The sequence below is a fragment of the Lampetra planeri genome, chromosome 40, assembly GCF_965212315.1.
Source record: "Lampetra planeri chromosome 40, kcLamPlan1.2.h2, whole genome shotgun sequence".
Lineage (NCBI taxonomy): Eukaryota > Metazoa > Chordata > Hyperoartia > Petromyzontiformes > Petromyzontidae > Lampetra > Lampetra planeri.
Window position 1 is genome coordinate 7,728,707 of NC_136146.1, and position 27,907 is coordinate 7,756,613.

The 27,907-nt window shown below is 45.4% G+C and overlaps 1 protein-coding gene across 1 annotated transcript; it reads left to right on the plus strand.

Annotated features, from left to right (window-relative positions):
- On the plus strand, window positions 1–27,399 carry LOC144731835 (sodium- and chloride-dependent creatine transporter 1-like). Its single transcript, XM_078613110.1, has 14 exons — window positions 1–69; window positions 2,904–3,155; window positions 4,854–4,985; window positions 8,430–8,721; window positions 10,097–10,229; window positions 13,878–14,012; window positions 14,928–15,031; window positions 15,524–15,648; window positions 16,281–16,393; window positions 17,031–17,168; window positions 21,408–21,510; window positions 21,849–21,949; window positions 23,432–23,602; window positions 24,327–27,399. Exons 2-14 carry the CDS (start codon window positions 2,909–2,911, stop codon window positions 24,426–24,428), a joined length of 1,896 nt encoding a protein of 631 aa, XP_078469236.1. The 5' UTR covers window positions 1–69; window positions 2,904–2,908; the 3' UTR covers window positions 24,429–27,399.
- Window positions 27,400–27,907: the final 508 nt, after the last annotated feature.

The following is a 27,907-nucleotide window of genomic DNA, read 5'->3' on the forward strand; positions in this document are numbered from 1 at the left end:
CAGAGTTGAAGCTGTCCTCCGTGCCCTGGTGCCTCTTGAACTCTCATTGCGAGGCGCAGCACAGTCGCAGTAAGTCAACTGGGCACTCGTGTTTCGAGAAGTGTGACATTTACCGTATTGGAAAGTTATTATCGTTGACCACTTTTGTTTATACTTTAGAATGGCTGATCGTTTCAATTTCTATTCAGGCATTTAGCCATTGCTTTATATTATATACTTTCCATTACTTTCCTCCTCTTCGAGAGAGATGGGGTGCATATGAGAGCATGCACATTTTAAACCAAAGTCGAACAGCTATAAATGCTTTTTTTAAAATACTAGCTTAATTAGGGTTAGGTCTAATTAATATTGCACCATCTCTCTACTTTCACAGTACACGTTTAAACTGACATAAATACGCATATATAGAGGGACAACATATGACGATCACACAAAAAAACTACATTTTATGACATATATATACACATGCTCAGACACAAATACACGGAAAAAATCACACACGGATGAACAAGCACACCAAGACATGCATACACACAGAGAGATGCACTACAAAATAACAGCATGGGAAAAAAGGATTACACGGAGAGAGAAATATAGAGGAAGATGCACAGAGATATGAAGAGAGAGATATGGGGAGACGGACGCAGCAGGCAAATACGCAGAGAGATACGGTGAGAGAACCACGAAGAGACCAGATTATTTTATTGATTTTACCAGGTCAGGCCCTCTGAACTATATAAGCTCTTTTTCAGAAGCGAGCTGGCCACAAATGGAATGCTCAACGCAATGGTTTATCATCACGTGGAAATGTATAGCAGCCGCGTACTTTAAATGCGTGAAGATTCTAAATGTGGAGGGAAAAAAACCCATAGGACTCTGAGAAAAATTCACGCGACAATTGGGGAGAGAGATATGCAAACTCATGCAGACCAGCCGAGGTCGTGAACGTCTCGCCACCTCGGCGCTTGCTCACGACATCTCGATCGAGATACAGGGACGCGAAAAGTCACGAAAAGAAACAGGCAGATGAATGGAGATCAACGCTACACTCCTCCTTATAACAGAAGACTACTGGAACTGTGCGCTTTGAAATCTAAATTGAAAATTAATTGATTTAGGACCGCTTTTGTGTATAGTCTCTTGTCTCTCCTCGCACCTCCGATTAGCACGGTTGACTAAGTGCGGTACGAAAGAAGCTCGACGCACACACAGACATACACTCACACAGGCCTCGATTCGTGTAGATTTTGTGACTATTCCACATTTTTTGATGGAACGTCGGTAATTTTGGGAGGAATATCAGCCTTGATTTTTTTTGACAATTACTTACGGGGCCATCCTGCCCTCCTGCACCCATTTGGGCACTCGCTGAGCGGCTGACAGTGAAAGAGGGTTCGGGTGGAGCCGAGCGGCTGGAAACGATTCGCCAATCATTTGAATTTGGAGCAATCGCTTTTTTGAGACGCGTCCACCTTACGTGTGTATGCTCAACTTGTTTCGCACCCGTGCGCCGTGGCCAGCCGTGCCTAATCGCAAGGTGGAATGAAGTGGACCTCGACGACTTGGGCTCGAACAGATCGGGGCGTGGAGACGAGGAGAGAGGAAGAAACAAAAGACACGCCGAGAGAGACAGTCAGGGCAGGGGACAGCCAGAGAAGGAAAGGCAGAAAAGAGCATAAAACATGGTAGGTTAGAGAAGGGCATGGTGATAAATATGGTCACTTTAAACTGTTTAAACATCTTGTGTTATTATGTAAAATAAAAATAGGTGTTACCCTTTCTGGCAATAAAATAGGTAGCAAGGTATCTATTTGGTGTTAAACAATTTTCTTAAATACATTTTTGCATACTTTGATACTTGAATATAGGTCCCACAGATATTTTGTGTCGGGTTTGTTTTACCTAAGTACCCAAACATCTGATGTATGGTCAGTGCCTCTGCCTGGATCTGTGCAAATGGACTTCACTAAGTTATCTTTCTCATACAGTCATGAGATTCATCCTCAGGAAGGGTCCTGTATTGTATTTGTAAGATGTTTTCAGCCCAATTAATGATGAGTCGTGTTTGCTATTATACGAGAGGAAACATGAGCATCTGCAGAACCTACCCACGCCCAGTGCGAGGGGACAACACTCTATTCCCGTACAGATGGAAACAGATGGCAACTAGTCCACTTGGCACCTCCTCGACGCGCGCGGGAAGGGAGTTTCACAACATTCGTGCGGTGATCCACGTGCATATTCACCTGCCTTAAAAGGACAGTTTTGTCAAAAAATGGCAAACTTAAAAAAAAACAATCCCAGGCAAACTTGGTATTGTCTAACGTGAACATATCTTAACAATGAATGGACATTTTTCGATTTAAAGCTTTCGTGACTGCAGGGATTCATCTTCTTGGTTCTTTCGGTAAAGTCACGTAGAATGGAAATAATAAAATAATAAAATAAAACATAATAAAATAATTCTCACGACGTTTCGGCCACAACGCAAGCAGCCGTCTTCAGGTGAAGACCAGGTATGTCGGGGAAACAGCGTCATTCAGACGCTGTCTCCGAGGACGGCTGCTTGCGTTGTGGCCGAAACGTCGTGAGAATTATTTTATTATGTTTTATTTTATTATTTTATTATTTCCATTCTACGTGACTTTACCGAAAGAACCAAGAAATTGAATGGACAGTGACATCCCAAGCAGGACAACGAAAATGTCGAGAAAGCCAAATGAAGGGTTATCTGTGGAATTAATTTTGCGTGTAAAGTGTGCGCTGTTTGATAATTTGCGATGTTGGTTGGTTCTCCAGCACAATGTGAAGCCGTGTGCTGTGTGATGGCCACTTCACTCACAGCACGTGGCGCAGCTGAATTAATGGCGTCTGTAATTCGTTTTTCTTTCGTTGAACCTCAGGATAAATGTTGGCCGCGTGCAACACCGCGGCCGTAATGACACACGCCAAGAGCTTGGAGCAACCAGCTACGGTGGACTACAACGCAGAAGGAAGATTGGCTGAGGGAGGTCTGGAGGAGCCATCCGAACGGGCGCTGCCTACGAGGGAGAACTGGCGCCACAAGATGGACTTCCTGATGTCCGGGGTGGCCTTCGGTGTGGGTCTTGGAAACGTCTGGCGCTTCCCCTACCTGTGCTACAAGAACGGCGGCGGTGAGCTTGTGTGGCCTGTTGTACGTGTGGATGTGGGCGTCTGTGAAAGAAGAGATGTGTGGCTCATCGGATTCCTCCTGTATGAATACATATTCTGACTCGTATTGTGTATGTTGAGCTTGAGCGGGAGTGTAGTAACGTATGGTGTGGACCAATCAGTTTAAAAGACGATGCTTATATTATCAGAGCAGGTTGTTTGTTTGCATGCTCACCACAAGTACGTGCGGTTAATGCAGACAGGATTCCTTGAATAAGGATTCTGTTTGGTGTTTTAACATCTTTACACAACTGTTTTATTGCCAGAAAGGGGAAAACCCATTGTTATATTTTCATACTGCCAAGAAAGGTCCCATATTGTAGTGGAGTAACGGTTAGCGCGCTGCGAACCCGGCCACCCCAGTTCGATTCCCGCTCACGGACAAGACCAGTGACGAATATTGCAACCGGTCCTGGGCCTCCCCTAGGTCGACTCAGCTTCGAATGAGAACCCTGCATGGTGTGGTGTGTAAAACATCGCCGTGAGGGAGACAAAGGTGGTCGGGCGTGGTGTTGGCCACCCACCCCCTCTTACCCCAACAGTCTGTTAAGGCTACACGGGGGATCTTTGTCTTTGTTAAACTTATTTCGCACCGTACGTAGCCAACCGTGCTAATCACTGGCTCCTGTTGAATCTACGACATTTTTCACAGTGTGTTCATCACCAGTGTTTTGATGCTCATTGTGCAATGCTATTCTTTGTTTCGACAGAGTTGTGACACAAAGTCGTGCCTTTGATGCTCTACTCACTCACAAGTTTATTTTGCGCGTTCGGTTTTTGTTGCAATCACCCTGCGTCCTTGGAGCGAAAGGTGCTGGAGAATAAATGATGATTCAAATTAACAAGTCTATCATCAGCAAACAGTCTTCAGGGGAAAATTTACAATCGATCGAGCGCCTGTGTCCTCCATTCGATTTCTGTAGTCGATTCTAGATGTGAAGCTTTCGTGACTGCAAGGATTCATACTCTTAGGTTTTTTCGGTAAAGTCACGTAGGTAAAAAATAAAATAATAATACTAAAATAATAGAAATTATTCTATAATAATAACTATTATATTGATTATTTTATTTGTATAATAATTAGAACAATTATTATTTTATTTATATTATTTATAATATTTTATTTATTTTCCCTGTAGTCGACTCCACGGATGTCGAGTGCGCAGATGGTAAAAGTGGCGAGATGTTAACGACCTCACCTGGGCACTAATTGCTTACAGAGGCGGGCGTCATTCCCCGTAAATAAATAATATTTTAAAACACTTTTATTAAAACACGCTTTAATGAAATGTACTAGTAATGGAAGAACTCCACGACTCCAGATAGTGGCCCCGAAGCTTGCCATAACGTAAGGGACCATGGCCAATTACAGCCAACGTCAATTGACCGTGGACAATTAGAGCCAAGCTGAAACATAACATATAAAAAAGATTGTTTCAATATTTTTGTTTTAATGATAGAATACAGTATTGTCATCAGTATGACATACGTCTACCAAGTTTGCAGTCGATACCACATTGGGAAGTGGGTTAAAATTGAGTAACAAGATTTGAGGATACAACAGCGACAACAGACAGACAGAGTTAAATAAAAGCGTGCAATAAAAATAAACAAAATCCACGCGTCTCCCCGTGCTTCCTGTCTTTGCGCGTCTCTGCCAGGAGCCTTCCTCGTCCCGTATGGCCTGACCATGATCTGCACCGGAATCCCCCTCTTCTTCTTGGAGGTGGCGATGGGGCAGCTCACTCAACAGGGTGGCATTGGAGCGTGGAAGATCGCGCCACTTTTCACTGGTACGGCGTTTTCAATGGCAGCGTGGTCGGGGGGGGGGGTCCATCATACGGCCCCCGCCAGACGGGTATCGCCTGCGGCCTCGATTCGTGGAGACAACTGATGTCCACTGTCAAAAAAGAAAGGAAACGCTGTGAACCACTAAATCCAAGGTGTTCAAAGAGCTGGAGTGCACGGTTTGGTGTCTTTGACTGTAGGCTGGAAATGCACAAACAAAAATGTAGTCATGCACGATGATAAGGGGCCGTCCATAAATGACGTCACGCGATTTTGAACGATTTTTAACCCCCCCCCCCTTCGTCACACGGCGTCACAAAAAGTCAGACCGCCCCTCAAATATGACGTCACAAAGCTCTGCCCCCCCCCCCCCCAAAAAACATGCTTCAAATCGCTTTAATGTGCCGCTGCAGTCTGATGTTGTAGGAGAAAAGATGTATTAAAAAGTCTATTTAATTAAGTAGAGCGTGTTATCTATATTTATTTAAAGTTGCACATTTTGATGTGACGTCACATTTCTCACCCCCCCTCCCTCGTCACACATCGTCACAAATGTCTGACCCCCCCCCCCTAGGTGCGTGACGTCATTTATGGACGGCCCCTAAGCAAATAGATAGAGATTAGTTCGGCGAGATTACACGCTCACATTAGAGGATGACCTGGATTGTTGGCTTTGCGTTAACTTTTGTAATAAATAGATGGTTGCCGTCCAATGGGTTTGAATTATGAGGTTTGTTGATTGTACGGTGTGTTTGACTACTCGTTGGTGGCTTGCTATGAAGTCATGACCAACTTCACGGTAAAACGAGGTCACCATCGGTTTGTCTGAGTCTTTTCTGCCTACACGGATCTGTGCCAGACAGCCACTGCAACCTTGTTTACTGGCTGGTTTTTATAACGATGGAATCCTGGTGAATGTTGGCCTATGTCTGTTATCGGCGATGCAATGATTGCGATTTGCCGGACAGTGATTGATTTGCTGATGGCAAAGATAAATAAACGAATCATTAAATGTGAACTGTCCCTCCAGTGGAGTCCAATGTGAATATTCATAATTAAAACGAGGGAATGATTCGGATGCTCGAGTCAACGTAATACCCTAGGGCCTAGACCACTGGATACTACTGAATGTTCTGCCTCTGACAACTGCAGGTCTTCACGGATGGTGATTACAATATTTAGTTGTGGTTATTAGGCGGCAAGCCAGTGGTGTTTGTGACAGTCTTGAGATTAGCGGCTTTGAGGTCTCTCTTTTTTACACGCTTTCATTTAACTCACTCTGTCTGTTGCTGTTGTTGTCGTTGTTGTATCCTCAAATCTTGTAACTTAATTTTAACCCACTCCCCAATGTGGTATAGACTGCAACCTTGGTATACTTATGTCATACTGATGACAATACTATATTCTTTTGTAAAAAAAAATATATTTTTAAACATTCTTTTTTATATGTTATGTTTCGGCTTGGGTCTAATTGTCCACGGTCAACTGACGTTGGCTGTAATTGGCCACGGTCCCCTACGTTATGACAAGCTTCGGGGACACCTCCTGGAGTCGTGGAGTTCTTCCATTACGAGTACATTTCATATAAGCGTGTTTAAAAAAGTTTTTTTAAATATTACTTATTACTTTTTTTTAATTATATATGTATGTTGAATTTCTTTCACACCGTACGTAACCAACCATACTAATGTCGGAATGTGTTCGTGCAGTGGAAGCTTTGAAAGCTTATTTTGAAACAATTATAATACTAAGTAAGATGCTTGGCCCAGGAATGAGTCACCAAGTAGACAATTAATTATTTCTCCAAGACGATTCCAAACCACAACACGGGTCCCCATGATGTAATGTCAGAATATGTTGATAATTTTAATACAAGTTAGTTCATTCATATTTTGTGTACTTTTAAATAATGTGTCTGTTTCTAGACATTCTAATGGCCCACATGCCAGTTTAAAAACTTTTATTTGAGAGACATTTCAAATGAAATTAATACAGGTGTAATAAAGGACTCTTTCACTGTGTCTGTCTCCGTTGTCCTTTATTGGGTTCTTTACACTTGTCCCACACGGCCCTCGCTCAGAGCCTCTCCGCTTGGCAGCTCGACAGCTGCCGTCGCTCCCGTAGCCTTTCCCCACTCCGCTGCAGCTCCGCTGCAGGCTTCCTTGTGCAGTCCTTCAGCTGCTCACACCGCAGCTCCACCGCTGCTCTCTGTTCCTCCTGTGCCCGGTCACCGCTGGCCGACGGTGCCGAGTCTCACCGCGTGGCGATCTCGCCACTCTCCTCCCTCTGCCCTGCGTGGCCTCACCCTGTCTTTATTCCCACACTCTCCTGTCTCTCTTCCGGTTCTCTCCCTTAAGAGCTTACCCCTCTCCCCCACGTGACCTAACCCCTCCCCCCGTGACGTCATATCCGCTAGGCCGTTTACGCCCGCATTACACAGGTAGGAACAATAGGTTCCACACTGTCCACCAGGGATTATTTGTCTGTCTGTCGTGCATATGGGGAGGGGTGGGAGGGGTGGGGCTGGGTGGGGAGGGAGGGGCTGGGTGGGGAGGGGCTGGGTGGGGAGGGGTTGGGTTGGGTGGGAAGGGGCTGGGTGGGGAGGGTGGGGCTGGGTGGGGGGTGCGAGGGGTGGGACTAGGTGGGGAGGGGCTGGTCACCCCGTGGTGCCCTTATAAAACTCAACGTTTAACCTACACATTACGCTATACACGACACGATACACTACACTTATACAGGTAGGAACAACAGGTTCCACACTCTCCACCAGGGATTATTTGTCTGTCTGTCGTGCACAAATGCGCTGTCCAACCAAGTTCCTAACTGCCCACTCCGAAGGAACGTGTTACCAGGGCCCCATGGTGTAATATTGCAGTCTCCATCACCTATTCACTCAAATCTATCTGGCCTATCGCTCTGTGAGGAAGACGGGCTATAGCCCAAAACGTCACCGATTATAGATCTTTTTTTTCCTCTTTAGGGCAGAGTTATTAATGCGTGTGTTGAGATTGTGTGAATATCTACAGTCGTTAGGTACAGGTGGGCAAACCAAATCTCCAACCCTCTGTGACTGCCCTTGCACTTTTAGAAACGTGCATTAAGATTATTTAGATTATTTTGGTGCTATAGATGTCCAAATGATGGGCCACTTTGTTGAGCTATCATTTGTGGGCAAGTCGCTTCTGAAAAATAAGTTAACACCTCAGTGGGCTTTGCCTAGTAGGATGGGGATGGTTTAGTTTGATTTGTATTTGTGTGATTTGTTGACCTTTCTTGTACTTTGCACTATTATCATGCTTTAGTATTGTTTGTTGTTGTAACGTTCTTACCCGCGCCAACTGGACATCTGTGAAAAAGAGCTTAATAGCACATCGGATTCCTCCAGTATTAATAAATATTCTGATCTGATTCTGATCTGAGCTGTTTGCCTTAACGTTTGAACCACTCAGGCATCGGCGTGGCATCGATGGTGATCATCTTCCTCAGCTGCAGTTACTACGCCGTGATCCTGGCCTGGTCCCTCTACTACCTCCTGCACAGCCTGACCACGGCTCAGCTGCCCTGGACCCACTGCCGGGGCTGGTGGGTGACGGCCGCCTGTTCCGAGACCTACTCGTCGTGTCCGATCAACGCCACGGCGAGCAACGTCTCTCTCGCCCGGAGCCAGGAAGCCGGCAATGGGAGCAAGGCAGCAGAGTCGGTCTGTCCCGAGAGGAGCTCACCCACGACAGAGTTCTGGGAGTAAGTGGAGCGTCGCATCGCGCGGCGCTTTCAAACGCGCTGCTGCGGCCGTCTGGAACGCTCGTTCGATATTAGAAAGCCACTGGAGCTACGTGCTTTTGAATAGCCAGGATTGAATCTTATATCTTTTAGAACTGCTTTTTGTTGTCTACCCACCGCTTCTCTGATTAGCACGGTTGGCTACGTACGGTGCGAAAGAAGTTCAACGTACATACATACCCAAGTTTTATTACAGGACTCATCAGAGCAGTTGGATGGAGGGAGGAATGGATTTATTCGGGAGAGAGGGGGGTGGGGTTGGCCAGGTTATTGCCGTTCTGGGCTCAGGTTATTTGACTGTTTTAAGGTTTAGGAATGGACCCCCATGTACGTGGTGTATTATTATACGCTTTCTATTAACTCACTCTGTTGTCGTTGTATACTCAAATCTTTTAACTCAATTTTAAGCCACTTCCCAATGTGGTATCGACTGCAAACTTGGTATACTTATGTCATACTGATGACAATACCATATTCTATCATAAAAAATATTTTTAAACAATATTTTTTATATGTTATGTTTCGGCTTGGGTCTAACTGTCTACAGTAAACTCACGTTGGCTGTAATTGACCACGGTCCCTTACGTTATGGCAAGCTTCGGGGCCACTTCCTGGAGTCGTGGAGTTCTTCCATTACTAGTACGTTACATTTCATTAAAGCGTGTTTAAAAAAAAGTTTTAAAAATATTACATATTCTACTCGGAGCACCATTTAAGTCATACTCTTCTGTTTTTTCGGTAAAGTCACGTAGGTAAAAAAGAATGAAAATAATTAAATGTATTATTGATGTATTTCCATGTATTTTTTATTTAATAACATTATTTTCATTTATTATTTTATTATTATGTTTCACCTACGTGGTTTATTTTCATTTATTATAATTTTATTTTATTATTTTTTACCTACGTGACTTTACCGAAAAAACCTAAGAGTATGAATCCTTGCAGTCACGAAAGCTTCAAATATAGAACAATTTAATTCCTTGGACCCGAGCCTGTTCCCAACCATGCGACGCCACCGGGTCAGGAAGGCGTCGGACCAACCATTTTGTCGAATGGTGAACACGTGCCGGTGTGAACACCTGCCATCTGTGAACACGTGCCGGTGTGAACACGTGCCTGTGTGAACACGTGCCATGTGTGAAAACGTGCCATGTGTGAACACGTGCCTCTGTGAACACGTGTCATGTGTGAACACGTGCCATGTGTGAACACGTGCCTCTGTGAACACGTGTCATGTGTGAACACGTGCCGGTGTGAACACGTGCCAGTGTGAACACGTGCCATCTGTGAACACGTGCCTGTGTGAACACGTGCCATCTGTGAACATGTGCAGGCGCAACGTGCTGCGTATGTCGACGGGCTTGCACGACCTGGGCTCGGTGAACTGGGAGATGTTGCTGTGCCTGCTGGCCATCTGGATCGTCGTCTATTTCTGCGTGTGGAAAGGAATCAAGTTCTCCGGCAAGGTACGTGTTCGTACTCGGGAGCTGGAAATGTAAAGAAACGAATGGGGCCATTCATAAATGTGCCCCCCCCCCACCGCCTGTCACCTAGAGATCTGGGTCGAGACCAACTGAGTCTGAGTGCAAAGGGGGTGGCGGAAATGAGCATTGCCTAATACATTCTTTTTTTTGCCCGTTCAGCAAGTTTATTTAAAATAATAATAGGGGTTTTCCCCTTTTTTCTGGCAACAAAACTGGAATCTTTTTACAAGGAAGCATGTGTGCATAAGTCAGATTTAAAACACGGTAGGACGAATTCTTCTGCCGTAGCTGATCATTGTTTCAACACAGCGGGTTTTCATGATATTGTTTTCTCCGATACCAAAGTACTCTGCAAGCCGTCTCGATACTACCAAAGATGTGTCCATGAAGCCATCCAGATATACAAACAGACACAACTTCAACCGAGAGGATGGTTTCAAATTAAGCAATCATTGGAAGGATGTCATCAACCAAGTCAAACTTTAGCTGCCTTATATCCATATACCACCATCACTAAGACATTTTGATGTACAACAGTGTTTCATTAGCACACAAAAAATGGTTCCCCCCCATCCCACTCTCCCCCGCCTCCCGTTTCCCCCCCACCACTTTCGTCGTACAGTCACAGTACCCACACTCACCCTCCCCTACCCTGGCATCACAAAGATGGTTATCTATCGGCTTAACTCATGCTAATCCCCTGCCCAACCGCCCGCGACGCCACACGGCCTGCCGCATGCCCCTCCGCCCGACCCCTTGGCTCCTCCCCCCCTTAGTACCCTATATAAACACGTGTCTCTTCATACACTACAGTAATGTTGCTGGAGCGGTCACACCTGACGACGAATGCTTGTATTGCTTCCAAAACGTCGTGATTTAATTCAGTTTTATTTTTTTTTATTTTGCTTTCACCTACGTGACTTTACCGAAAAAACCAAAGAGTATAGTGAGGGAACATTCGAGAAAGGGGGCTCGAGAGATATTAAAGGGGAGAGCACGAGGGGAGGAGACGTTCAAGGGAAGGGACGAGCTTCAAGACCAAGCTCGTGAATAGCAAATTTTGGCAGATACGTAATTATATGATTTGAATAAATTGCATCAAATAAATACGCAAATAAGACGTTAAATACATGAAAATTATCATAAGACATTTTTTTTACAATACACATTAATAATTAAATATTACAGTATGAAATAGTAATTTATAAATTCACTTACCTTAAATTATCATGATGCTGCGCATGATCACTTTATCTCATTACTTTATCTCTTCACCTTCTCGCATCACTTTATCTCTCGTCACTTTATCTCTCGTCACTTTATCTCTCGTCACTTTATCTCTCGTCACTTTATCTCTCATCACTTTATCTCTCGTCACTTTATCTCTCGTCACTTTATCTCTCATCACTTTATCTCTCGTCACTTTATCTCTCGTCACTTTATCTCTCATCACTTTATCTCTCGTCGCTTTATCTCTCTTCACTTTATCTCTCTTCACTTTATCTCTCGTCACTTTATCTCTCGTCACTTTATCTCTCGTCACTTTATCGCTCTCTCTCTCTCATGGCAGTAGTCATGTAGTGTTCCAGATGCGATTCGCAGACAGCCAAAATCACAGATAGCAATTTCGTGACTAACGAGGGAATGCTGTACGGTAAAATAACCCCGATGACTGTTGCACATAAACCAGTTCCCAGTGGCTCTGAACTGACCAACCACGGCATCAGTTTGGCTTTGGCGAAGGAGCAGGAAGTGGAAACAATCAATGGATACAAACAAAATGGCTTCTGGATTTAATAATACAGTAAAACCTTGGATTGCGAGCATAATTCGTTACGGAAACGTGTTCGTAATCCAAAGTACTCGTATATATAAACGAATTTCCCCATAAGAAATCATGGAAACTCAGATGATTCGTTCCACAACACAAAAATACTGTACTCGTATAAAAATTATTAATACAAAATCATTTTTTATATTTTTATTATTTAAATTTAATATAAAGTAATCAAATTTATTAATTAAATGTAATCGTGGCTGGTGTGAGGGAGACGAGAGAAAGGAGAGGAGGATTATTGTGTAGGACGACTTTCACTTGCAGTACAGTTACTAAAGAACAGTCACTACACTTGGACACAAAATAAAACAAATGCTTTACGCACATACTCGTGGTCACAACGCTATAGTAAACAGTATACTGTATACGCTCGCACGGATGTTGACTATACGAGTGAGGCACGCCGACTGAGACTGAGCATGGGAGACGATTACCCACAATCCCGCAGCGAGAGAGAGAAGAACCATTGGCTCAGTTGTGATCACGTGACGCTCGGCAGACAAAGCGTATACTGTACGTACGGCAGTACTCGTATTGCAAGACATCGCTCGTTTATCAAATTAATATTTATTTAAATATTTTGCTCGTCTTGCAAAATACTCGCAGACCAAGTTACTCGCAATCCAAGGTTTTACTGTAATTAATCATTTTAACTTGTAACACTGCTACCGCTGCCGAACATGTATTCGCTCGCTCTCGTACAGAGATCACGATTCGGTAGCGTGACGAGGAACCACAGGGGAGAGAGAAGGCAGCCACGCGATGAGCCAACAATTGTGCAAACTCCGCAGTCCTCTCTATACAGTCTGTTCTCCTGTAGCGGTTCGCATGTTTTCATAATGTATTAGGGAACACATTTTTTATAACGCGGATGCATATTTTACATAACGCAATCGAGTGAATGGAACTACGTCATGCGAGTGGGAATAAGCAGTTGTACAGCTGCCTCGGCATAGTGTCATATAAGGTGGGATGCTGCTGGATGTTTCTAGATACTACCCAGCTTGACCTTGTATTATATATTATTTATTACAACGCGGTTTTTCCAATACGCGGTGTTCTTCAGGAACGCAACTACCGCGTTATATGAGAACACACTGTGTTCAGGTCTTATTGTCAAATTAATGAGTGTTTTCCCCCACGCGTGCGAGGAGGGAAACACTCTATCCCACACAGAGCCAACATTTTAGCTGTACCGCCTTCTCCTGGCGATCCAGGGCATGGCTCATCCTCGAGGACCACGGGAGGGAAGTTTCGCAACATTTGTGCGGTGATCCACAAACGCTCGCTGCGTCCACAGTGCTGGATTACGGGCCGCGTGCAGAGCCACCACCGCTACTCGGATTTGACCATCGCTTTCGTAGAACACGGAGACTCTGTCGGGTGAATCAAACCTCGCGAGTCAAACCTGATTCTGATTCTGAACTGGAAGCAGAATTGGCCGAGATAAACTGGGATTTGGTGGGAGTCGGTGAGGTGAGTAGAGGAGATAACTTTTTATACCTTCGAGGGAAACAAAACAATTATGGAGGAGTGAGTTTCTTAGTTTCTACAGAAGTTAGATATTATCTCCCTCACCTGGTATGCAGGAGGTCGTGAGTTCCATCCCAACCCTGACGATAGCAGCGTGAATTTTTCTCGGGGTCCTCCGTTTTTTCTGGCATGCTGCTGGCCATTCACCCACCTGTGCCGTGCTGGCCTTCCTAGGCGCTGATGCTCGCCAACAGCACTTGCCCCGATGGTCTGTTAAGACTACACGGAGGACGTTTGTCTTTGTGTGCACATGACCTCAGGTCGTCTACGTGACCGGCACTCTGCCGTACGTGCTGCTGCTGGTGCTGCTAGTACGCGGAGTCACGCTGCCGGGCGCCCTGGACGGTTTAACTTTCTACCTCAAACCAGACTGGACTAAGCTCTCCACGCCGCAGGTAAGCGGCTGGTATGTATGTGTGTGTATATTAAACTTCTTTCGCACCGTACGTAGTGAACCGTGCTAATCGGAGGTGCGGGGGAAGGACAACAAACTAAACACAAAAAGCAGTTCAACAGCAATGACTTTTTAATCTAGATGTAAAAGTGCATAGCTCTAGTGGCTTCCTAATATTGGAAGGAAGAGCGTTCCAGACAGCTGTGAGAGGGGAATCTGAATGCGTGCGATGTGGTGACCATCTTCATTCGATGGCCGGCCAAAAGCTGCTGCGAGGATGACCAGAGTTCACGTGATGGTTTATGCTTCCTGACGAGATCAGCAAGGTATTGTGGTTCATTTGAACCTTATGGCGGGACCCCGGGGTCCCATAAGCCCCCGGCTCAAGCATAAACTGCGTTGCGACGTCATTTTATGTCTGTTGAAGGTGAACAATATGGCAATCTATTCCTCTCGACGAGCTCTTTGTGGGAAGGTGACAACCTAGTGACAACCTGACACTGGCTTTTAAATGGAAGGGACAACTGAAAAAGAAAAGATGGGAATATATAGCAGCCAGATACTCTAAACGCATGTTGTTTCTAAATGTGGAGGGAAAAACGTGAGGACCTGGAGACAATTCCACACGACCACAGGGAGAGAGACACGCAAACTCCAAATATACAGGCGTCTGGATTCGGATTGAACCCACGACCTCCTGTATACTAGGAGAGGTAGTTAACAACTCACGATTGTGGTGTTCCCATTGATACACCGTCACACGGTTAAGTATTGTATCTCGGTCCATGTCTTTAGAGTCTGATGCATTTCTAAATGACAAGGGCACACTGGGATGAAACAGGTGTGACACTTTTAGACTAAATGACTGAATTAGACCTTTTCACACACTGTGAACGTGTGTGCCGCTGTGCTACAGGTGTGGGTGCAGGCCAGCACGCAGGTGTTCTACTGCTATGGCGTGGGTCTTGGGGTGCTGCCCGCTCTCGGTAGCTACAACAAATTTCACAACAACTGCTACCGGTAAGGTTGAGACAGGTCTCCTACTATCAGGCAATAGTGCCCCGACAGAGGAATTGAGGGTCCACAGGACCATAACCCAGTGCTGCAGGCTTAGCGTGCGAACACAGTCATTACGATTCCACCAATAGACACCTAACAGAGAATGGTTTGACGACGGCATAAGAGAATGGTGCCAGAAAAATGTGCACTACTTGAGCATATCGGCACAAGACAGTGGAAACAAATGACGAAATGTGCAGTGGGCACCTACGGGCCATCTGCCCACGGACCGTGATGACGATGATGATGAAGAGACATCCACGGGGCACAAAAAAAGTGTCGTTCGATGGATCCACTGCACGAATGGGGGGATTGGTTTGGGCCTGAAGGTCAGTGTCGGAGCCCGAATCGCCTGACTCATCCGGGGCCTGCGGCGCTGCATTTACAAGGTCTCGACAGCATATGACGGCGACCAACGTGTGCGTGCGCGTGTTTTCCCGGCGGTGGCTTCAGGGACAGCATCGTGCTGACGCTCATCAACAGCGCCACGAGCCTCTTCTCCGGCTTCGTCGTGTTCTCCTTCCTGGGCTTCATGGCGCAGGAGCAAGGCGTTGACATTTCCAGCGTTGCTGAAGCAGGTGCGGCCTGGTCATCCCCCAGTGGCCCTGAAGACAGATCCAATTTCCTCGACACTACCTTACAAATGGGCCACCTTAATGCAGATCATCATCCGAGTCCATTCTTTTGAGTTATTGCCTGGTTAGCGGGATACCTTTAACTGGCAGCCCGTGGGCCCCTATGTGGCCTTGGAGTGACCCACCGAGTGATTTGTCGTGCAGAGACAATAATGCAGATTACTGAGAGGGAAGAGAAATTGGAGACAGAGATGAGATGACTGTAGACAAGAAATACAGATTAGTGGGATGAAATATATGTAACATTGATAATAGAGCTGTAGACAAGACATGAATAGTGAGATGAACATGATATAAACAAGATATGACAGACCTGGAGGTAAGAGGTACAGATTGGTTGTCACAAGTACGGGCTATATGTCATTAAAATGTCTCTTTTTACACGTAACCCTATGACGTCACGGGACCTGCCATCACATGCAAATTATATTATGTGGCCCACACGAAAATATTGTGAAAGAACCAGGGTCAGGGCAATTCATTCAAGCCTTATCTATCAAGCGATTACACGGAGATCTCCTTCACAGCCACGTGTGTAATTGTGTCACGTGGGCCATGGGGGGCTGTCTGCGCAGGACCCGGGCTGGTGTTTGTGGTTTACCCGCGCGCCATTTCGCTCCTGCCCGTGCCCGCTGTCTGGGCCGCTTTGCTCTTCATCATGCTCATCCTGCTCGGCGTGGACAGTGAAGTGAGTTTCTATGCCCAAGGTGTCCCTTGCACAAACGACGCGTTACCACTGGCTGTAATAATAATAATAATAAACAACACAATTTATAACGTGGGCATATATGTCGGGAATTGGACGCAATTGTTCGATCGAGAGCTTGGAAGGCGTGGAGCCAGAGCTCAAAGTCCCTTGTATGCCAGCATGAACAGGTGTGGGCCTGATCAGGTGAGGCCCTGAACATGTGAGAGCCTGACCAAGTGATTGTCTGGACAGTTGAGACCCTGAACAGGTGAGAGGCTGACCAGGTTATTGTCTGGACAGTTGAGACCCTGAACAGGTGAGAGGCTGACCAGGTGATTGTCTGGATAGGTAAGACCCTAAATAGGTGAGAGCCTGAACCAGGTGAGAGTCTTGAGCTGCTGTTTGAAGTTGGGTGGTGAGATGTTAAATGTATTGGGATCCAGTGCAGTATCATCATGACAGTGGTGGTATGTTCCCTATGTTTACTTTTAGAAGCGAGATGTTCTGCTGGATTGTATTCTCTTCCATTCCAGAGTGACACTCAAAGTCTTTTACCGTTACATAATTGCTAAATTCTGAACTGCATCGTTCCATGTTCACTGACATTTATTCTGTCTCTCATCTCACTATGCTTCAGTTTGCTGGGATGGAGGGGTTCGTGACAGGGGTCATGGACATCTTCCCATCCCAGCTGAGCGGCAAGATGCGAAGGGAGGTCTTCACGGGCCTGTGTTGCCTTGTCAGCTTCCTTCTCTCCATCACCATGGTGACGCAGGTATATTGGCCGCCATTTTTTATGGCCTGGAGTTGGGCCAGCAAATAACACTCATTGACTCTTAATTGAAGATAAAAAAAAATTTGAGGAAGTAATTTCTTTTCCAGAAATGTGTTGGTGGCAACATTTTATTTGGCCTGTAGAAACAAGCATTGCCACCCAAAGGTTATTTGCAATAAATAAATAAAGATTCAGAGTAATTGATCAATAAATAAAGCTAATAAAATAAACAACGCAATCAAATTTATTTTAACATTCTACACCAAATATTTGATCGTTCTAGCATCCCCCGATTACACTTGGGATAGAGTAACAGAGGCAGAGACCTAGTAAATATAGAACGTTGGGGCAACGTTGGTCCAAGGTTTCTGACCACATACTGTTGGCCCATTGTTTGATGATTACTAAGGAGCATAGCAACCAAACGCCCTTGTGTCTCGTGATGTTAAAGACTTTTAGGAACCACCCAAAGTTCAATATTCACTGATCTCAACGTGCAACTTAAGAGCAAATGGTGTCACAAGCGATCCTGTGAGTGAGGGCTCAAGACTCTGAATGGCCAGGAAGCCACTGTATTGATGTAAAAACTGGAATACTGTGTTGTCCATGATGTGTGTGTATGTGAGTAAGCACTTTACCCAGTAAACATGTGCGCCGCGGTGGCGAGATGTTAACTACCTTGTCTGGTATACAGAAGGTCGTGGGTTTGATCTGTATATTTGGAGTTTGCATGTTCTCTCTCCCGGTGGTCGCATGGATTTTTCTCCGGGTCCTCTGGTTTTTCCCTCCACATTTAGAATCAATATGCATTTAGAGTATTTGGCTGATATAGATTTCCTTGTGATTATAAGCCACTTCGTTGAGTTATCATTTGTGACCAGTGTGACCAGGTCGCTTCTGAAAAAGAGCTATACAGCTCAGTGGGGTCTTACCTGGTAAAATAAAAGATAATTTAAAAGTTTATTTTAGTTTACATGGAATGTTGAGCAATGGCGGAGCCAGGATTTTCAGGTAGAGGGGGCAACCCCTCTAGCAATAAAAAATGATAGGAGTTGTGAGTAAGCAAGGACTTGTCCCTTGCTTTTTATTTGACGCGTGTGCCACGATGACACAGCCATCGATCGAAGCTCGAATTCGAACCGTGTGTGATCGGCATCACGCTCGCTGAAGGGAAGTCGCCTTCAGGGAAGTCGTGTACTGTATACGTAACTGTGCACAGTTCTGTGAGTCACTTATAACTGCTTTACTGTTACTTATTATATAGTCTGGACTCAGACTATTGTCCTATCATCTCATATAGTCCCTGGCACGCAACAATATGCGACACAGTGGCAGTGGGGGTCGCAAAATGGCGATTTATTACTAATAAACCCCAATGATCCGATCGAAATTAGGGATTTAAATCGGATCATTGGGGGGGCACGTGCCACCCCACCGCCCCCCCCACTGGCTCCGCCAGTGATGTTGAGCCAACGTTGGCCCAACAATTCCTACTATATGCTAACATTGGGTCAATGTTGCACGCTGTTGACTGGGCACCTGCAGCTTTCTTAACCAGTTGGAGCTGCCTCATCTGTCAAATCGGAAAGGCCAATAAACAAAGCATTAAAGTAATCGAACCAATAACTAAATAAATTATGAACCAACATCTCAACATTTTATGACAACTCTTTAAGTGAACTTTCTGTACTCTGGCCCCAGATCTGTGCTTGGATACCCACATGTTATAAAAAGCGTGGTTGCACCTGATAACAGAGCAGTTATACCTTAGAACAGAGATAATGTGGGTATAGAACATTCGATTAAGATTAGTTGTAAGTCTGGCGGGCAAAAAATCCATAAGAGAAAACATTGTAAGTCAATGCAAATAGTGTAGTCATAGCAAGATCATAACTCTCTGTTTCGTAAAAACTGTTGCTAAGAATGATGCCATTACTTCCACTAAACCAGCTAAATGCTCTGCCAGGGAAACATCAGGGAACCTTTTTAACATTGCCAACGTGACATCATCACTTGGTGTTTTTCACCCAGTCTGTGGCTAAGATATGATCATTTTGTTATTATTAATGATGATGTTCATTATTGAACGAATTATCTGCTGCTGCTGCGCTGGCAGTGGTACAGAAGCACAAGCGCATAAAAAAAACTCGACACATGGATCACTAACAGTGTGGCCTTACAAGGATAAAAATATAAAATGGGTGGCATTTCTGCCAACGGCCCCTTCTCATCAAATCTGTTAATGATCGGAAGAACCCACCGTAACAGAATCGTAGCGTGGGCTGTAAAACCAAAAATGTGCAAGAGCAAAATATAACCATCAGCATTTCCTGAGGACCATAATGCATTTATTTAGGAAATGTTGACGGGTTGTTTTGCTTGCATGTAAACACAGGCTGTGTGCTTTCTATACAATATTGTGTCTCGTTTGAAACCAGAGGTCGCAAACGGGTTTTGATTCCTTACCCGTACTCGTACCCGGCCGCACCAGGGTCGCAAATGGGTACCCGTATCCGTACCCGGCCGGGTACGGGTACCCGTTCCCTAACCGTACCCTACCCGAAATGAGTGACAAACGGTTACTCACCAGTGACTCACGGCCTACCCGGGTACGGGTACAGGTATCGGGTACCCGGTTGTGACCTCTGTTTGAAACCAATGGAAGTGGATAGAGAAGCCTGAGAGATAGAGTGGATAACAAGAATTGGATCTTGCATTTTGCACCATGGGGTCTGATAAGAATTACATTATTAAAATGTTTAATGACGACGTTTTTATCTTGGCACATAGATTATAATTACTTATTAGTAGCTATTGAGTAGTGGACAAACCCTTCAGTAATAAAACGCGTATGAACGAATGTGTTGAGGTTTTTTTGGAGTATCAGCGGCACGAGAGTGACAGTCCAAGATTATATGTGCTAAAAATAATCAGAGAGAATGCAGACACTGAAGATAATTGGACGGAGGATTAAACCCCTGTGGAACTCCACACTTCACTTCAAGCAACACTAAGATAGACAATTGTGCAATACTGTACTTTATTTGCAACCTCATCGTACAATTATACTGCACCTTGCTGGATGAGACCTGATCAAATTAAAACGATGAATGTACTCGCCTCGCCTGATAAGTAAATTCTCTCAGGTAACGTTAATCTAGAACAGCGGTGGCCAACTGGCGTCTTCCGAGCCGCATGCAGCTCTTTAATCCAACACGTACACTTCTTTAATCCAACACGTGTGGCTCTTTAATCCACCACGTGTGGCTCTTTAATCCACCACGTGTGGCTCTTTAATCCACCACGTGTGGCTCTTTAATCCACCACGTGTGGCTCTTTAATCCACCACGTGTGACTCTTTAATCCACCACATGTGGCTCTTTAATCCACCACGTGTGGCTCTTTAATCCACCACGTGTGACTCTTTAATCCACCACGTGTGACTCTTTAATCCACCACGTGCGCCTCTTTAATCCACCACGTGTGACTCTTTAATCCACCACGTGTGGTTCTTTAACCCACCACGTGTGACTCTTTAATCCACCACGTGCGCCTCTTTAATCCACCACGTGTGACTCTTTAATCCACCACGTGTGACTCTTTAATCCACCACGTGTGGCTCTTTAATCCACCACGTGTGACTCTTTAATCCACCACGTGTGACTCTTTAATCCACCACGTGTGACTCTTTAATCCACCACGCGTGACTCTTTAATCCACCACGTGTGGCTCTTTAACCCACCACGTGTGGCTCTTTAACCCACCACGTGTGACTCTTTAATCCACCACGTGTGACTCTTTAATCCACCACGTGTGACTCTTTAATCCAACATGTGTGACTCTTTAATCCAACACGTGTGGCTCTTTAATCCACCACGTGCAGCTCTATTGAGGGGCATGACGTAGAACGCGCTATCACAGTGGCAAAGAATAATGAATGTCTCCTATGGTGTGCCGAAAACTGTTAATATACACACACACTTGTTTAAACACCTGGCTCTTTGCAGAACTCATGGGTACGTTTTAGCTCTGTGTCTGTTCCAGGTTGGCCACCCCTGATCTAGAAAAATGCCTATACGTGACTTTACCGAAAGAACCAAGAATATGAATCCCTGCAGTCATGAACGCTTTAAATCAAAAAATGCCTATAGACCGATGGATTCAGTTTCATCTCCTTTCTGAAGTTAACGAACTCAGCCCTCCACGTGACTCTGACGGCGATTGCTGCTTGTGTTGCAGGGCGGCGTGTACGTGTTCCAGCTGTTTGACAACTACGCGTCCAGCGGCATCTCCATGTTGTGGCTCGTGGGCTGGGAGTGCATCGCTGTGGCTTGGGTTTACGGTAGAACAGGCTCGCTCGGGCAACCCACTCCATCGTCCACTCCTCACTCACCTGTCCACGCACAGCTCTCAATTATCATCACCGTCGTTGTGGAGAACATCAATAACAAAACGGATGAGCGGATTATCAGCCTCCATCTCATATCCGACTCTCCACGTAAATAATGAAAGAGCGTTTCTTACGCAACCCATCGACCGCACGGCCTTTCTTGGAGGCACATAAGTTCAGCGGCATTGATTCAAGACAAGCAAACGCTGGACTCTGCTGCCGAGACATCGTATGTCGGAACATCGCTGCAGGCATGATGCCGTTGTTGTCGCTGTTGCCGTTGAGTGCAGGAGCCAATCGGTTCATGCAGGACCTGACGGCGATGCTCGGGTTCCGTCCGCACGCATGGGTGCGGTGGTGCTGGAGCGTGCTCAGCCCTGCCGTGTGCTTGGTATGCACCACAGCGGCCGCCCTCCACCGTCAACCCACGGCGATGTCGCCCGTGATAAAACAAAAAGTGCCAGGCTAGGTGTCAGTCGTGGATTTTTCTGCGGGTCCTTTGGTTTTTTCCCCCCCATAATTTGGAATCAACATCACGCGTTTAGAGTATTTGGCTGTTATAAATGTCCACGTGAGAAGCCGCTTCGTTGAGCTATCATTTGTGGTCAGGTCGCTTCTGAAAAAGAGCTGCATAGCTCAGTGGGCCTTACCTGGTAAAACAAGTAAACCCGTAAAAACAAAGTTTTTCACTATAAATCCTTTATATGCGTGGCGGCTAGAGTCTTCTCGTCCTCTGGCTTGAGATGGCTGCCACCTATGGGTCAGATGATTGTCTGCCAGTATTAAGCAATTGGTAATTAAATATTTAATTTGTTTTCCCTAAACAGTGTTACATTTTGGAAAAAAAATTTCAAGAAAATTAATTGTCACACACAACGAGTCTGTGTGGAAAATGTCAGCTCGATTGGATCACGGGAAGTGGGTTAAAAAACGAGCGAAAGATTTGCACGGTCCTAAGCAAGCAAGCAAGCACGCAAGCAAGCAAGCACGCAAGCAAGCAAGCGAACTTAATATAAAGGATTTAATAACAATCGTTGGTTCTTTCGGTAAAGTCACGTAGGTATAAAATAAAATAAATCACGAAGTTTCGGGCGCAGAAAAGCTTTTCCCACCTGATGACGGACGCTTGTGTTGCGCCCGAAACGTCATGATTTATTTTATTTTATACCTACGTGACTTTACCGAAAGAACCAAAGAGTATGGATTCTTACAGCCACGAAAGCTTCAAATCAAGATTGAATCGTTTAGTTTGTTTTAATAGTTTAGGTGCATAACCGCTGTGTAGGCTATGAATACAGAGCATGCATAGCAGAGCTTCTGAATGATATCACTAACTTACTCTCACATGCCGCACTGCCTCCCCAATATAATATTGTTCTGCTGTATCAGCTGGCAGATGGAAGCTCCTGCTCCTCCGCCTCGTCTTGTTGCCGGAGGATGGGTTGTGGCTTTGGTTATGACACCACAACCTCTGCATTGTTGTGTGTGTGTGCCGGGTATGCTATTGGCCACCCACCCCCTTTGTGTGCTGTGCCGGCCTTCATAGGTGCTAAAGTATCGTATAGGGGAGCGGTAGTGTCGTGGTTAGCGCCCTGCGCTATGAACCCGGTGACCCAAGTTCGATTCACGCTCATGGACAACAGTGACGATTATCTGAACCGGTCCTGGGCCTCCCTTCGGTTGAATTAACCTCAAATGAGTTCCTGATGCGGTGTGTAGTGAACATCGCCACTGGGGAGACAAAGGTGGTCGGGCATGGAGCTGGCCACCCACCCCCCTCGTGTACCGTACCGGCCTTCATAGGTGTTCACTAACAGCACTTGCCCCAACATACTGTTAAGGCTATACGGGGGGCCTTTGTCTTTGTGGTTAGGGTATCTTCTTGTTCCACCTGGTGCACTACGAGCGGCTCACGTACAACGACCGCTACGTGTACCCACGCTGGGCCGAGGCCCTGGGCTGGCTGATGGCACTCTCCTCCATGCTGTGCATCCCGGCTGTGGCGCTCTTCAAACTCCTCAGGGCCAGGGGCAGCCTCGCCCAGGTGAGAGGCACCTGTGGGCTCAAGGTGGAGAGCCGTCTGTCGGAAAAAAAGTTATATTTTTAAAAAACTTGTTTTTAAACACGCTTTTATTAAATGTACTAGTAATGGAAGAACTCCACGACTCCAGGAAGTGGCCTCGAAGCTTGCCATATCGTAAGGGACCGTGGCCAATTACAGCCAACGTCAGTTGATCGTGGACAATTAGACCCAAGCCGAAACATAACATATAAAAAAGAATGTTAAAAAATATATAGATTTTTTATGATAGAATATAGTATTGTCATCAGTATGACATAAGTATACCAAGTTTGCAGTCGATACCACATTGGGAAGTGGGCTAAAATTGAGTTACAAGATTTGAGGATACAACAACAACAGGCAGTGAGTTAAATGAAAGCGTGTAAAAAATGAAATGATTGAGTTCATCAGCCTATCAGGCATCCTAGGCCAAAATTATTCAGCAACGTTTTGTTGTAAGGGGAAAATTATGGGCTTGCCTTAACCTGCAAGCCATGCATTACTAAGCTTTGTATTATTTTGTTATTTACGAACGTTGTGTGTGTCTCTGTTCACGTGCCGTGTATTCATGTGTTGTATTAACAGGCCACGTTTTTAAAACAAAAATGAACGAGCACAACACGTTTGAAGTTGCTCCGATAATAATGTTGCCCGTATTAATTGAGCCGCGTGTGTTTGTGTCTCTGCGTGGTTGTGTGCACCACAGCGCTGGCGCCACCTAACGTCACCCCAGTCGGCAGATTTGCCCATCCACTTCCATCAGAGCCCACCCTCTGAGCTGCCTCTGTTACGCTCGGCTAAAGCCTGAAGGACACACTGCAGTTAATACCCCGATTTACACCTCCCCCTCTTTTGTACGTCGTTTAGCGAAATCTCGTCGTCACTATCTTGTACGCATATATATTGAATTTCTTTTGCACCGTTCATATCCAACCGTGATAATCAGAGGTGCGGGGGAAGGACAACAAACTAAACCCAAAAAAACTGTTCTAAATAAATGAGTTTTCAATCTAGATTTAAAAGTGCCTAGCTCCAGTGGCTTCCTAATATCGGAAGGAAGAGCATTCCAAACGGTCACAGAAGCACATTTGAAAGCCCGCGATGTAGTGACCGTCTTTGTACGATGGCCAGCCAAAAGCCGCTGCTGTGATGATGACCGGAGTTCGGGTAATGGGTTATACTCCTTGACGAGATCAGCGAGGTATTGTGGTTCATTTGAATCTTATGTCGGGGACCCCAGGGTCCCGTAAGCCCCCGGCTCTCGCATTAACTGCCTTGCGACGTCATTTTATGTCTGTTGAAGGCGAACGACACGGCAATCTATTCCTTTCGACGAGCTCTACGCGATGCGCTAATCAAGGTTTCAAAGTTTTGTTTCTTCTGCGCATTCGTCCTCGCCGCTGCGCTTGGACATGACACGACAACAGAATGATCCGCGCCAGGTGGGTCGCGGCGTTTATGTGCGCGGTGGGACGGAGTCGCCAAAAGTAAAGTTATTAATTACGATTTTGACTTCCGTTTATTCGGAACCCCGGGGTCCCGCCATAAGGTTCATTTGTCGCAAAATAGTAATACCATTATCTAATTTGCGTCGCCTCAACCCATATATACGTCGCTGACAGCATCATCCATCCTTTCTCATATATCCGTCGCCTCTCGGTCTTTGCCTCCACCTACCCTGTAAATTCATTCGATGTACGTCGTTTCAATATTCGTCCTCGCACCTTTTAGGAACGCATCCCCGATGTAAACCGAGGCATTCCTGTGCACTGGGACACTCGGGGCCAATGTCAGGGAAATTGCCCCGAGTGATCTTCACCGACAAAACATGTGAACGATGTGCGACTTTGGCAATTTGTACGATTGTAGAATACGGTGACATAGTTCTAAAGCTGTCAAACGTCGCGGTTTGGCCGGGACAGTCCCGGTTTCAGCTTCTCGAAGCATTTGTGAAAATCGGTCATTTTTTGGACCTGTTTCAAAAATGTCGGGCCTCATGCTCGACCAGTGATACAGGCTGTGACGAAGCGTGTGTAATGTTGGAGGTAAAATTATAAGAGATGATTCTCGCTGCTGTGTGGGAAAATTTGTATTGTTGACGAGTGCCATTACCTTTAGATGCCCCCCCACCTCCCCCTAATTGGTGAATTGATTGCTATTTGTAAATTTAACTCATCCAGATAAACAACAAAGGCGCGAGGTCATCACAAACAGGCGAAGAGGTCAGGAGGCATCGCCACGTTCATAGAGGGCGTGGTGAAAAGCGCTTTCAATGGGAGACCCGGTGTTACACATCATAGTTCGCATTTTGTATCAGTTTAGATCGCACGTGTGTGTACGGTGTATATTATTACCTATTAATTTTCACTTTTTTTTCTTATAGGAGTCGCAGGAAAAATAACGTTCTTCACAATACTTGTAAATACAGCAAATTAACGCTTGTGAAAATATGAGTGACCAGCTGACTAACAGTGGCTATCCTCTGCCCCCCCCCCCTCCCCAAGGAGGTAATAAGCACAGGTGCAGGTCCCAAAAGACGTCTTCATTCGGGGCCACGGCGATGCCAGGAGTCCAATTCACACTCATGAACTTGGGTGTCTTGTATTTTCTAACTCAAACAATTATGTGGCTCACAATGGAAGACGCACCCACTGCTTTTATTTTCAACCCCGGGGGTGAGTGTGCACGTTGAGTCATGTTTTCAGATGAGTTACTGTCATGCATCAACCCTCTCCACTCATCACACCTGTATTGTTCCTGGGTTTGGTTGCCACATGTCAGTACGTACAGCATTGTGGTATGACAAGGATTATGGAGCTTGCTGAGGTTGCCGAACTAGGCCTCGGCAAGGTAAGGTAATTTACCCTTTTTACCGGGTAAAAGGGTAAAGGTGTCGACATGCCAAGGGGTACGGTAAAGGGTAGGGTAAAGGTAGCGCGGAAGAATTACCCGGTAGGGTAAAGGTAACGCGAAGTATTACCCGGTAAATACCTTGTTTACCGCTCGCTAAAAGCTCCGTGGCGCAGTCCGTGGCCTCTATTTAAAATTGGAATCATTGAGAGTATTCTATATGAATAAAGCGCTCTACCTAGAATTTACCGGTTGTAAACCTTTTTCATGTGTAGTTCCCCAGTAATTACCCTGTAATCGGGGAATTTGTATGGGGTAAGAGTAAAAGGTAGGGTAAAGGTAGGCTTGTTGTTTTTACCTTTTACCTTGCCGAGGCCTATGCTGAACGAATACATTCAAAGGTCGCATTCATTACACACAAAGTTCTTGCCACAAATGAACCACATTACTTTGCTGATCTCGTCAAGGAGCATAAACCATCACGCGAACTCCAGCCATCCTCGCAGCGGCTTTTGGCTAGAGCCATCAAACAAAGACGGTCACCGCATCGCGTGGCTTTCAGATGCGTCTCTGCGACCGACCTGGAACGCTCTTCGTTCCGATATTAGGAAGCCACTGGAGCAATTCGCTTTTAAACCTAGATTGAAAACTAATTTCTTTAGAACTGCTTTTTGTGTTTAGTTTCTTGTCTTTCCCTCGCAGCTCCGATGGCCACGTGCACGCATTATGACGCCAAACTCAATCTTGTTAAATGGGAAATACTTTTTGTGTTTCTGAGACAGGAAAACAAATCTTTACATATCCACAATCACTCGTGCGATAGAACCCGATGCCAGTTAGGTTTCCTTGAGCTTTGCGTTTGATATGATTTTGTGTGGCTAGGCAAGTGGTCGCTGCAACAGAAAGTGACTCAATAAAGACATTTTGCATGAGACAACATACGACTGAAATTGCCTCTGTTCCACATTACCCAATACCAGCATTGATACATCCACGAGTCTGTCTCCATCAAGGTGGACAATCAAGCGTGTCATTACATACGCACATTAAATAACTCGGATATGGCTATGTGTGTGTGTACATGCGTGTTATGCTTATTTGAAGGTGCTGGTCCATTGCACAGAGTGAACTTGTGTATAAACTGCAAATGGTCACTAATTGTTACCAGATGTGGAATCTGAAGTTCAATGTTAATGCTGGGGGCAGACAAACCGATATAATTTTAAAACGAAACACTTAAATTATTGGAGGAAACATACGACTACACAAAGAGACGAACATTAATGCTAAATTATACATTGATGCTCAATTCAGTTTACAAAGCATCGCCAAGGTTACATTTTCATGGAATATATTCCGGAACTCATGTCCACAACAGGTCTGTCTGATATCAAGCCATGGATAAAAATAATTTAATCTTGAAAACCTGAACCTTAA

Excerpts from the sequence above, each read along its gene's own strand:
- LOC144731835 (XM_078613110.1), top strand. The coding sequence starts at position 2,909 with ATGTTGGCCGCGTGCAACACCGCGGCCGTAATGACACACGCCAAGAGC. Across the intron at positions 4,986-8,429 it reads GATCGCGCCACTTTTCACTG|GCATCGGCGTGGCATCGATG; the intron begins GTACGGCGTTTT and ends TGAACCACTCAG. Across the intron at positions 10,230-13,877 it reads GAATCAAGTTCTCCGGCAAG|GTCGTCTACGTGACCGGCAC; the intron begins GTACGTGTTCGT and ends ACATGACCTCAG.